Raw genomic sequence first — 13711 nt, 5'->3', positions numbered from 1 at the left:
GTCACCCGAGATGGTAATGAGGGCACTCGGGTGCTGGGTTTTTAATCTGGCTATGACGATGTAAATGATGTTACACGCCGACGTCGGGTTGGCAGAGGGAGGGACGTACACAACAACCACAATTGCATGCGAGATTTCCCTTGGCAAATAATATGGCCGGAGTCCAACAGCAAAAAGTTCAATATCCGGGCTATAGACACGTTCCTTGATCGTAATATGCCCAGGATTGCACCATCTGTTATTTACCAGAATCGCCAGCCCCCCTCCTTTACGCTTACTGCTCTCAGTGCTATGGCAGAGTCATAGTAAGAAATAGTAAGATTTTATTTAAATGTTGTTTTGCAGTTACCATAGTTCACAAAGTGAAACAGCTGTTTGCATTGTGGACAGGAAGGTTGCTTGTCAGGAACAATTGTCATAGGATTAAGGTACTTTTGACTGCAAGACCATTCCTGCGGCATATTTAGTGTGAAAACATAGCATGTTTTTATAGACCCTTCAACGGAGTGAGACTTGTGCAATTCGCATTGGTCATTTGCTGCTAGCCAGACTGCGTCAATGAGTTGAAACTGGTCTTAACTATAACTTGATTGTAAAATAGAAAGTTTGTGAAGGACACAACCAAGCAAGTACAATGCTTTGCAACTTTTTTTGACACCACACCAAATAAATTTAGGATTAGGAAAATCTTTACTTGTGCTCTACATAGTGAAGTTGTTTCATCTAGGGACTTGAATAAATTCAATGGTTACATAATCTTTTCCAAAATGCATGACGTTCTTCTGCAGCATGAACTACAGGAAGATAATGAATTTCTTGAACTTATTTTGTTTCCCTTGCTCTATATTCCTATTGGAATGTATTGTAAATTTTTAGTTTGTTGCTGCTTGTGAAACTCTTTTGGTGCCCTTTTGAGGGAGGGGGGAATTGCAAGTTCAAGCAGTATGTTTGTTTTGAAAATGGCAAAGATCACTTGCTGATTTACACCCATCGTTGACTGCTTGGTGTTAAAATACACAATGTATTGTTGCTTGAGTTAGAAAATTTGAACTGGTTTATATTTTAATTCCATTTCTCTCTCTAGTATGTTTTACTAACTGAGCAAATTTGCTTTGTTTCATGCAGCACTTTGTTCAAATCTTTTTCATTTTGGGTTAAGTACTTTGTGAAGGCATTTGTCCTTTTGTCTTCCTAGTTTTTAGTAGAATCAACTTAAAAAAAATCTCCTTGTATTGAGTTAGCTCATGTTAATTTTATTTGTCTAAACAGTAACAGGTTTCAGCTCTTTTGTTCCTCTATCTCATTCCTGAATTTTGTGCTGGTCTATAATTACTTTGTACTAAAGTATGAAAGTGATTGTTGTTTTGCTTGCAGTTATATCATGCCTTCCATGACCTTGGCATTCCAGAACATTTTACTGCAATTTAAGCGTAATAGATGCAGTCACTTAAGTACTGCAGAGAAGTATTGCAGCCTGTTCATGCATTACAAGAGAAAGACAACTGACTGGATAATCTGTTTTGGTTTAAGTTTTGAATCTTGGAAACTGGGAATTGCCCTATTCAAGTAAAGTATTCTGGTTTTATATGCAGAAGGAGTAAAGGCGAAGATGAAATGGGGAGAAAAATCAGAGACCAGAGGTGCAGAGGGTAGTCCTTGCACAATATTCCCTAAAGGTTAACTTGCAGGTTGAGTAAGTGGTGAGGAAGGTAAATGCAACTTTAGCATTCATTTCAAAAAGACTAGAATATAAAAGTAAGGATGTAATGCTGAGACTTTATAAAGCATTGAAGTATTTGGAGTATTTGAGCATTTTAGGCCTCCTAAGAAAAGATATGCTGGCATTGGAGAGGGCCCAGAAGTTCTAATTTAACTTCATCAGTCCACAGGACTTGTTTCCAAAATGCATCAGGTTTGTTTAGATGTTCCTTTGCAAACGTCTGACGCTGAATTTTGGCCGCAATGAGCAAAGGCATGTTTGGAGAAAAAAGGGTGCAGAATTTCATGAAAAGAACACCTCTCCAACTGTTAAGCACGGGGTGGATCGATCATGCTTTGGGCTTGTGCTGCAGCCAGTGGCCTGGGGAACATTTCACTGGTAGAGGGAAGAATGAATTCAATTAAATACCAGCAAATTCTGGAAGCAAACATCACACCGTCTGTAAAAAAGCTGACGATGAAAAGAGGATGGCTTCTACAACAGGATAATGATCCTAAACACACCTCAAAATCCACAATGGACTACCTCAAGAGGCGCAAGCTGAAGGTTTTGCCATGGCCCTCACAGTCCCCCGACCTAAACATCATTGAAAATCTGTGGATAGACCTCAAAAGAGCAGTGCATGCAAGACAGCCCAAGAATCCCACAGCACTAGAAGCCTTTTGCAAGGAAGAATGGGCGAAAATCCCCCAAGCAAGAGTTGATAGACTCTTAGCTGGCTACAAAAAGCGTTTACAAGCTGGGATACTTGCCAGAGTACTGACCATGCAGGGTGCCCAAAAACTTGCTTTGGGCCCTTTTCCTTTTTTGTTATTTTGAAACTGTAAAAGATGGGAATAAAAAAGTTTTCTTGCTTAAAATATTAAAGAAATGTGTCATCTTTAATCTTATGCCTTTTGGAAATCAGGTCATCTTTTACTCAGCTATTCACAGTAACAGAAAGTTTGAAAAAAAAATACGCACACGCACATGCACACGCGCGTGTGTGTGTGTGTGTGTGTATATATATAAAATTAGTAGTGGCTCCATATGTCACTACTACAGGGCATGACAACCCTGCCTTACATGAGTCTCGGGCTCAGCTGGCTCCGGCTGACAGTACCTGGTATGGGATCCTATCCAGGGTGACGAATCCCACTGTCTTGTGGGTATCTTCGGGAGAAGAGAAAGCTAAGGAGTGAACCCTACACAAATCTGGAGTGGAGCCCCTAAGGCGGTTGGATGACGTATCACGTTACCTCCAGGCAGCCCCTGCAGCCAAGCTGATGCCAAATTTACCGCTTCGCATTCCTTTGGACCTCATCTGTGAGGCCGAGGGTTTGTACACACACACACACACACACACACACACACACACACACACACCATAAAAATGCAGGAAAAAAAGATTTATTTGATTTATAAAAGGAAATTGAATAAACATGTAAACAAATCTAAGAAAAGTGTGATGGTTGGATTATTTGTGTAACTCCGAGAGAAGCTGTTCATGTGCTGTGGGTTGAATGACCTCCTATCATTAATTATTATTATTAATTTACTATAATTACCTTTGGTATTGCTGAATTCCAATTTTGTTTTGTCTTTTGGGTTCACTCAAAAGGTCTTTTGTCACTTTGCAAAGAAAAACAGGGTACTGTGTTCTGTCTTTCTAGTCTGCATTAATTTCTTAAACTCCATTACTTAAAGCATTATCTGGTTGTTTACATCTTTGCTCTTAATGTGCGCATATTGGCTGCTGCATTTACTGAGGTTGCAGCATTGACTACACTTCAGTAAGTCCTTAATTACCAGTAAAGCACTTCGGGATTTACTGAGATTATTTAAAATGCAGTATAAATGCAGATGATCCTTCCTGAAACCTAGTACCTTATTTGTATTCACTGTATAGCGAAGATCTCTTTCCTGACAAGTGCTTCGTAGGATTACCCCACTTAGCATACACCACCACTTTTAGTTAGATTTTGTACAGAATTAACATTCTGCACAGGCACAGCATTTGCTGTCTCCTGTCTTGGTTACTAAACATTTCTGTACCTAGTTGAATGGTTATTCATTATTTCCACTGCCTGCTGTGGTTATCTGCAAGCCAATAGATAATTTGAGAGCTAATCATTATCCCAGTGGAAAATGTACCTTAAAGCAATAGTAAAACAAAAGACTTATTTTGGCCAATTCCATGATGAATTTTTAATTACACATTTCATTAATAACAATCATTTTATTAAATACAGTGCCTATAAAAACTGTTCCCCCCCCCCCAGAGATTTCAGAACATTCAATCACAGTGGATTTATTTTGCTGCTTTTGACATTGATCAACAGAAAAGATTCTTTTGTGTCAAAGTGGAAACAAATTTCTACAAGCTAGTCTAAATTTATTATAATTATTAAACACAAAATTGATTGCACAATTACTCACCTACTTCAATTCAGTATTTAGTCGATGCACCTTTGTAGCAATTACAGCCTTAAGTCTGTGTGGACAGGTCTCTATCAGCTTTGCACATCTGGACATTGCAATTTTTCTTTCACAAAACTGCTCAAGCTCTGTCAGATTGAAAGAGGATCGTTAGTGAACAGCTCTTTTTAAGTCCAGGCACAAATTCTCAATTGGATTAAGGTATGGACTCTGACTTGACCACTCCAGGATATTAACTTTATTTTTAAGTCATTCGTGTATAGCCTTGGCTTTATGCTTGGGGTCATTATCTTTGTGGGAAAAGGAATCTTTTCCCAAGTCACAGTTCTCTTGCAGACTGCATTAGGTTTTCCTCTAGGATTTCCCTGTATTTTGCTGCATTCATTTTACCCTCTTCCAGGGCCTGCTGCAGTGAAGCATCCCCACTACATGATACAGCCACCACCATGCTTTACGGTACAGATGGTGTGTTTTTGAAGATGTGCGGTGCTTGGTTTACACCAAACGTAGCATTTAGTCTGATGGCCAAAAAGCTCAATTTTGGTTTCATCAGACCATAGAACCACCTGACTTCAGAGTCTCTGGCAAACTCTAGCAGAGATTTCATTTGACTTTTTTTTTCCCAACAGTAGCTTTCTCTTTGACACTCTCCCATAAAGGCTGCAACTGGGCAACAGATATTGTCTGTGCAGTGTCTCCCATCTCTGCCATTGAAGCTTGTAACTCCGCCAGAGTTGTCGTAGGTTTCCTCATTAGTCCCCTTCTTGCCTGGTCACTCAGTTTTTTGAGGATGGTTTGCTTTAGGCAGATTTACAGCTGTGCCATATTCTTTCCATTTCTTGATGATTGACTTAACTGTACTCCAAGGGATACTCAGTGACTTGGAACTTCCCTTGTATCCATCTCCTGACTTGTGCTTTTCAATAACCTTTTTATGAAGTTACTTGGAGTGTTCTTTTGTAGTTTTCCCAGGATACTGACTCACCAGCAGTTGGACCTTCCAGATACTGGTGTATTTTTACTACAATCAATTGAAACACCTTGACTGCACACATGACTAATGATGTGACTTTTAAAACCAACAGGCTGCACCAGTGATGATTTGGTGTGTCATATTAAAGGGGGTGAATACTTACAGAATCCGCTATTTTGTGTTCTATATTTGTAATTAATTTAGATCACTTTGTGTCACTTTGACACGAGTCTTTTTCTGTTGATCTGTGTCATAAAAAAAGCCAAATTAAATCCACCATGATTCAATATTATAAAACATGAAAAATTACAAGGAGGGCTGTATATTTTTTATAGGCACTGTGTATTAGCCTAACAATATGTTCACCATTTTACCTTAGCTTCTGATTCTTCTAGTTTATTATTGGTGTGAAACTTAGTCAAACTTCCAGAAAGGGACTCTGCCGCCATACTGACAGATTTTCTGGATCATTGGATGTTACTCTTAATGAATATCCCAATTCTTTTTTTGATGTTGCATAGCATCATATTAAACTTTCCAGTAAACCCAGTCAGTTGAGTTGGAAAGTAGGAATCAGGAGGGCCTGGTATGTTGAACATCATCTTGTGAACCACATATTAAGCCATTACAATTTCTAAATAGTAGATTATTACAGTTGTGTTGATTTTTTTTTACTGTGATTCAACCAAGTACCCTCAGATTCAAACTAGATTAGTTTATTATCATATACACCGGGATGCGTTGAAATTCCTTGTTCACTTTAAGCTAGCAGACTGAACTGTATACATAGTAATAATAAATATAAATGCCACAATAAATATAACAATGAGTGCAAAACATCAGAATGGTGCACAGATTGTAGTGCAAGAAGAAATTTTAAAGTAGCAATAACTGAAAGAGGCAGTGTTAAGAGTCGGAGAATGTATCAGCACCATGAAGGAAGGTGATGTGAATGGGGTTCAGAAGTCTGATAGCAGTGAGGAATAATTTGTTCTTGAGTTTAGAGTATGCTGGTATTGCCATTCTTGTCACCTACCAGTCCTAATATTTCTTTTCTCCTCATTGTAAACAAAACCTTTGAGGGTCACCATTGCACAGAAATTTATTGAAATTTCACAGAAATGCACTAAAGTTCAGATCAGACACTGGGTATTTGCCATAAGATGATTCTCTCCCCCCCCCCCCTCCCCAAAAGACATTCCATCATCTGCAAAGCACATTCCTCTCTACTTAATTAAATGAATCCAGCTTTAACAAGATTCAGTAAACTTGACCCCATCGAGGACAAAGCAGTCGAGACATTCAGCGCATCTCCCACTCTACACTGTGGCTACATCGTATAATTACAACACGTCCTCTGGCAACTCATCAAGACTTCAATAGCAACTCCTAGACCAACTTCACAAGCTGTTGGCAGATGTCAGTGCCACTACCTGAAAATTCCCTTCACATTTTGATTTGGACTTTGGCCGAAGTACTGTCATTCTCTACTGAATGACACCTAAAGGCACCTTCAGTGCATGATTCACCACTACCTACTCAAGAACACTAGGGGCAAATATTGATCCTCTAGTGGTATCCACATCTTGCAACTAAATTTTTAAAGAAAATGTAGTAATTGCCCTATTCTTCTGAACAAAGTATTCATCTAACTTTTACAAAATTCGTGCAGGTTCATGTTGCATTTAACTTGAGTGAATTATTTAAAGAAAACACCTTTACAGGAAAATGATTTAAATTTCATCGCAGCACATACAAAATGCTGGAGGAACTCAGCAGGTAAGGCAGCATCTATGGAGAGGAATAAACACTGGACGTTTTGGTTGAGACCCTTCATCAGGACGTTATGATATTTCATCATATATGCTATAATTTTGTAAATGCTTGTTCATTTATTGATTCTTTTTCTGTAACATGTTTGAGAAGTTTTCTTTTGTAACTGGTTATTTTCTTTATAATCCTTTATTGAAGTATTTTACTACAATTCCTTGGCTAAACCTCACCTGCCTTTTCAGTTACCAGTTTACCAGTTAACTAGTACTTACAGCTGCAATGAGGGTATTGGAATACATTGAGACATGGGGAGACAAATGGAAACAAAGCAATACACAAATATACAGACATCATACTCTGTCCAGTGATCTGTCTTATAGGGTTGCTTATAATTTTCTTTCAGCAGAGAGTTGTAAAACCCAGTGTTCACATTTCTTGTACAAAGAAAACTGTATATTACCTAACTGAAGCTGTCTTGCAATTGAAAGAAATCCTAAAGGCACATTTCAAGAAATCAATTTGTTGAAAGTATTCATTGACAAAATAATAATTGATCAATGGAGTTTTGTAAGTTGGCAAATCCTTGCATGATTTGCTAACTGCTAGGCTAAGGAAATGATTTGGGAATGTTAAATCTCATGCCTTCTCTTCCATCCGTTTTTCTTTTTGTCTCAAAACCATTGCATTATCTTAGACTAATCTGCCCAGATCTGCTTTGATCTGGTGGCCAATTATGCCCATAACTGGCCTATTGTTGAGCATTGTTAAACTCCTCAGCAGTATTCTGGTCACTGTGTACGTGCACTTCACAAGTTCATTCCTAATGGAGCCTAAAAACATAACATAAATGCTTGCCAGAATAATTAATGTCTTTTAATATTGTTAATTTAAATATTGTTATAATAAGCCATGTTTAGTCTTTATTTAACTTCTAATATTGGGTACTTTTCAATAGATTGCATTAATTGAATGTGAATGATTTATAGCATGAAAGTATTGTCAGCTATTGAGCCTGAGATGGGAGCTACTGGCTGTTGATAGTTTTGAACAGTTGTCCGCTTGCACTAGCTGAGTCCCTGGACAGTGCTGATTTTCTGCATGCGCAACCCCTCAAGTGTGTTGTACGTTACACCAGATAGGTCCAGAGTGCAAGTGACCAGTGATCTTGGGTTAGTGGATAATCTAACTCAATATTTCTACCTTTTTTAAAATTCATTTTGATGATCCTGTGGAAGTTATTTGGGATAGGAGATGCCAAAGGAAATTTGAAAGAGAACGATTATCCCATGAATGTCACATTGGTACATTGAATTCATAGACCTCATGCTGTACATTTAGAAACCTCCAGTAATGTTCAAAATCCACATTCTGATTATGATGTTGATATGCACTAGAATAGTTTTTTTGAATTTTGGAGGAAATTGCATACCATGTTTGCAAGTGTGCTGTTGAAACAATTTCCTGGGATATTAGCGATACATGCATCCCTGGTCTTAAGGTGGCACTGGAATGTGGAGACTTGCAATCTCCCAGATTTACTTATTAATTCTATTAGAATTGTTCTACTCTTTTAATTATTTTCCTTTTATTACTTAAATGTGCTGATCTGATGAAATGCTCTGTATGGAAAGCAAAGGTTTTCATTGTACCTCAGTACATGTGATAATAAACCAATTTACCTTCTTGTACTGTCTGTGTTGTGATTCAAATCTGACTTGTATCAAAGAAGTCTACAGTTCTACATTCTTATTGTTTAATGGAACTGTGTTCAATGTACTATATTTTTTTAAAAATGAGCATTATCCTCCAACAGCAGGTCCCATGCCAGGTTCTTAATTGCGTTAGATGTCATTTGTACTGACTCCCAACATTTTTTTAAATCTGTGTGCATTGAACACTATGTAGTTTTTATCTATTCTAGGTAAATGGAGTTTCAGTAGTTTGAATAACATGCAGGATGGTTTTTACATTACACAACACTCCAAATATTCTACCTACTTAAGACTATGATTCAAATAATGGAATTTAAGGATGTAATCAAGTGTAGATTTCAAACTTATTTTAGTTTTGTTATATTTCAATACAGGATGTCTGCACTGGTTCTAGTCCTTCTGTTGAGAAAGTTGATCATAGATTTGTTTTATCTCCTCATCAAAGCTGATATTTAGAATGTCCTCTGTATCTTATTTGCATTTGGATTTCATGCTTTCCTTCCAGTTCAGTGGTAAGTTTGATATTAAAACTCTACGTCACAACAGATGGCTCAAGAATACATCTGTAGACTGGGGTTCAGTATCAAAATAACACTTTACTGCAGCTGGGTCATGTTTTTAAAATTATGAATTGGAGAATTTGAGAGGATAGTCTTGCAGCATTTAAATTCATCTCTTCAATTTTTCCACAGTACTCGAACAGCATGAGAGCCAAATACCTCGCCACAAACAGGCCTGAAACCAACAGCGTCCACTAAGACCACAGAAAGAGGAAAAACTGGAACTTTGTGTCAAATGCCATTAATACAGTTTTGCTATCTTGAGAGTAGCACTATTCTATCAGTTGTACATTTGTACTGTAAAAGGTAGATTGATTACAAGGAATGAACAAACTCTGCCAATGTACTGTAGATTGTGTTTTGAATGCTTAGGGGATGTGTATTGTTAAATCTGCAGACCCTTCACAACCTTATCTGTACCAATATCACAGTTTACATTATTCCAGTTCACTTCAGTTTAAGGTTCCCTCATTTCTAGATTGCAACAGACATGCCAAGATGTGTGGGTGTGCCAGTATGCAATCATCTGAGCAAAATCACAATTGGTTTGTGCCTGTTGTAACAATTGTAAAGTGCACCAGTCATTGTAGATGAAAATACAGTAGTTCAGATCAATGCAGAATTTATATTTTCTGGAAAAGTTCACAGATGAAATGCCAAAATATCAAACTACATTTTTGCTATTTTTTTCAGGAGATTTAAAAGTATCATAGAAACCCCCAAAATGACAGTGACAGAAATATAGAAAAACATTATTGATTATCAGCAAGTTAAAATTGAAGCCTGTGGTCTTTTAAATTTACTATGGTTGTAATATAACTTTAACCACTCAAAAGTTCACCATATACACTGGTGTTCTTTCTGTAATAAGGGTATGTATTGCCACAGACATCTTGTGTAAATATTGGGGTAAATGCACTAAAATTGCTCTGAAAGTTTGCCAATTTAGGTAGCTAATCAATGATCAATGTGGTTAATCTGATTCTAGTTATCACTGGTATTACATGTTGTTGTCTTCTTTAGGAATTGCTTACAAAGCTCAAAAACCTCATCTGTAAATGTCCTGTCTTGACAGATGCATGTTTTAATATTGATTGACAAATGTTTTACTTTGTTGCACATAAAGACATTTTAGCCTTTTCTTAAAGTATGTTGCAGTACTGCACAGTTACTGTGGTTTTACTACGATTTTTGTTTTAACTTTATTTAACATGTAATTTCTTGTTTTGAAATTAGACTTGCATTTTTTTTGCGTGTGTTTTACCCTGCATGGGCAATTTTATACTTTTAGTTTAGAATTTAGAAAGTTTAATTAGCTCAAGGTTGTACATTACTGGAAACTTACAAATGCATCTAATCACTTGAGGATAAATTACATTCTTGCAGGTTATAAAATAATCCTGGAAGATGCATTTTGTGGAATATTACAAGTCTTAAAATAATATATCAATGATGGAGTGATTTACCCATGGTTTCTGTTGAATAAATTGAAACATTGTAAAATTTCTTATTAATTATTGCTGTCTTGAGTAAAAAGTAGACAAAAGCTTAAGTTGTGACAATCCACCCACTGTGTCTGCTCATGTTTTAGCAATGGTGCTGTTTAATAATTAAATCAGTTGCATATAGAGCATACTAATTCAGTTCTGTTGTTTGACTTCAGGAAGAAACATTCCTGCTTTTGAGTTTGAGGGACTTTATTTGGTGTTAAAAGGGCGTCTGAAATTAAAGTACTTAAATTTTACACTGCAGCCTCTAATCTCTGGGAGACTTTTTAAAACAATCTTTTTGTTAACTTTCTACTTTATAATATTTGGCAGCTGAGCAATAGCTACTTAAACATGACTGAAACATTCCAAAAGTCCAATCTTTCATTCAAGTCCATGTTTAACATGTTCTTGTGAAAGATATGCATGTGAATTAATTCTAATGCTACCCTGTCATTTATCCTGTTTTGTTGAACCATATTTATTTCCAGCATCTTTGATAACTGGCATTAGTCTTGGAAACAATAACGGCATTGGTACTTTCCAAGAGTCATGTGAATTATGCTCTGATTTACCAAATTAGGAATAATTTGTTCCATATGTGCTGTTAGTCACATGTCCTGAGTATTTAGGGAAAATATTAAACTGTGTTTAATGGCTTCATGTCTAAGTCTGTTATTGTTATTTTTGCAGTCACTCAGCGCTGAGCACAATGGAAAAATTTCTGTGGCAGTTTGTATACTTTATAAATGTGAAACTCTAAAATGAGAAAACCTGAAATTGAAAGTTCTAAACAGAAAATGCACACTCTCCCCACTTAGTGAAGTCCACTTTTGTGTTACTGTGATTGTATTACACCCCAGTCAACCTCAATCCTTCGATCAGACGTAATTACCTTAACATGCCTACATGTTCCAAATGGGTAGCCAGAAGTTAAAAATTTGATTCGGCTGTCAGAGAGCTGAATGATTGAGTATGTATCTTACCCCATATGTATCCCCCATATGTCCTTCAGCACGGTGCTGTGCACTCAAATTATGCTAGAACCTGAGCCACAATCCATCAGCAGCTAGGCACAAGATCTTCTCTGTAGAAGCAAACATCACTTTACTCTGTCAAAAAATAGCTTGTTTATTATTCACCCTATGAATTATATTAACTATTTTGCTTTGAAGTTAGATGCTTGAGTTAATCAGTATGAACTATCTGTTTGGCTGACAGCTTTTTTTAATATAAAGTTTGAGAACTTAAGAAAATCCATCCAGTTAGCAACAAGCAAGGATTGTCACTAAGCCTAACTAATTTTCTGCAAGATACTCAAAAGGTCTATGGTGTGTTCAGCTGCATAAATGAGCTCCCTTGCTCTCTCTCTTGCTTGCTCGCTGGCTATCTCTCGCTTTCTTACTTGCTCTTTAGAAGCACAATCTCATCTTAATTTTGTAACGTAGGTTTCCACAGTTAGTTTTTAACACCTTGGAAAGCACACATCAACCATGCAACCTTGAAAATGTGAATGCAGGAAACACTTGGGTGTAAAACTGACCATCAATCAGGAAGAATCCTGTAATGATACGATATTTACTGTGAATTTACTAAGCACTGCAGGTTTGTGTCTATATTGGCATTCTCTTCATGTAGTACTTAAAAGTATTTTCTTGCTAGCATGTGGACTTGCACTGAATTTGCAGCGAGTGTTTTTGTCAAAAAATTATTAGAAGTGAGTATCTAACTTTATGACCAGTGAAAATGAGTGAAGATAAGAGTTTGTAAAACCTGCAGTAGGCTAATGTTTAGATTTATTTTTTCATCAACTAACTGTTCCTTATACTTATTAACTGTATTGCCAGAAAGCCTGAAGATTAAAATTGTAACAAAAGCTCTCAGTCTTGGCCCTTGCATTTGGTTCTGAAACTGTGCAATAATGTGATTTTGTCGAGTGACATATTCTTGCAAAACAAATAATCAATGCAAACTGATTCTAATTCTAAAATCATGGAATGTGATATCTGCCAGTACAGCAACAAGAAGGAATGAAAACTTGTTTTTTTTTACTAAAACTATTCGATTAAAAATAACTCTTCCACCCCCTATTTGCATGATATTAATCCCAAAAGCTTTGTTCTAAAACAACCTCGTTTCATAACTGATATTTTTCCAATGCTTCCTGCCTTTCTCTAAAGCAGCAAAACTCTCTACTTAACACTGAACACTTTAGAAGTGTTTAACATAAGGTTATTGATCTTCAGTTTTGTTCGAAAGTTAAATGCAGTCAAAATTGAAAATTAGTTTTAAATGTCATTGAAAGCGCATCTGAAAATTTTATCGGGAATGCTGGCAGGTGAAGATTTGAAGTGTAAAAGCAAACTGAGTCCAGTGAAAACTATTTAGTTACATTGTGAACCAGAGTTACTCTGTTGTATTAGTGAGACAATCCTTGAGTGTTTTCATGGAAATTTTACCATTTGTAGAAAACTATATCCACAAATGAATAACTTGCACGATCAGTGGGCATTGATTGGTAAAAAGTAATTTGCCTTGTAATGCCCTTTTTTTTTAACCATTTCAAACAATTGTGTACCATACTGCTTCAATTTTTACTTACATAATAACATGTAACAAAACTGGTAATTGTAGTACATAGTAATAGTGTAGTTTTGTGAAGCCTGTTTTTAAAACAGCATTTTTTATTCAAAGAGGGGAATGATCCTGTGTACTATTGTTCATTATTATTTTTGCTAAAATTGCTGTAGCTCTTAATAGATTTATAACATTTTAAAACTTCTTTTTCCAATGAGTAAAATGTTGCAAATGTCAAACCTGTGGTTTTCATGAGCTTGAACTAAATGTTTTCAAAATGAAACTAATAAAGTTTGTTGGCTTGCCAACTATATTTCTTGCTTATTTCTATTGCCAAGGGAGGAAGACTTTCCAAAGCTAATAAACAAAGACCCATCTGATGCACACTGGCACTCCTCATGGACAATGTGTTAAAGATGTACTTCTAACAGGGAAGGGATGAACATGGGTTTACTTCTCATGTTTACTGCATTCTACAAGCGATTACCACC

The 13711-nt window shown here is 36.5% G+C and overlaps 1 protein-coding gene across 4 annotated transcripts in view; it reads left to right on the top strand.

The window, feature by feature from the left end:
- The window catches only part of LOC140202972 (protein tweety homolog 3-like), a 202874-nt gene extending 189371 nt beyond the window's left edge, over nucleotides 1-13503 (top strand). For 2 of the 4 annotated variants that reach the window (XM_072268621.1, XM_072268620.1), the window contains exon 14: nucleotides 9289-13503. In XM_072268621.1, coding sequence (XP_072124722.1) covers nucleotides 9289-9354 — 66 coding nt within the window. In that variant the 3' untranslated portion in view covers nucleotides 9355-13503. The remainder of the gene's footprint in view (nucleotides 1-9288) is intronic. The other 2 variants (XM_072268619.1, XM_072268618.1) reach the window with 1 other exon arrangement.
- Nucleotides 13504-13711: the final 208 nt, after the last annotated feature.

This window comes from Mobula birostris, chromosome 9 (assembly GCF_030028105.1).
Source record: "Mobula birostris isolate sMobBir1 chromosome 9, sMobBir1.hap1, whole genome shotgun sequence".
NCBI classification, from domain to species: domain Eukaryota; kingdom Metazoa; phylum Chordata; class Chondrichthyes; order Myliobatiformes; family Myliobatidae; genus Mobula; species Mobula birostris.
Note: the sequence above shows the minus strand (reverse complement) of the source record. Positions and strands in the feature narration are given on the sequence as shown.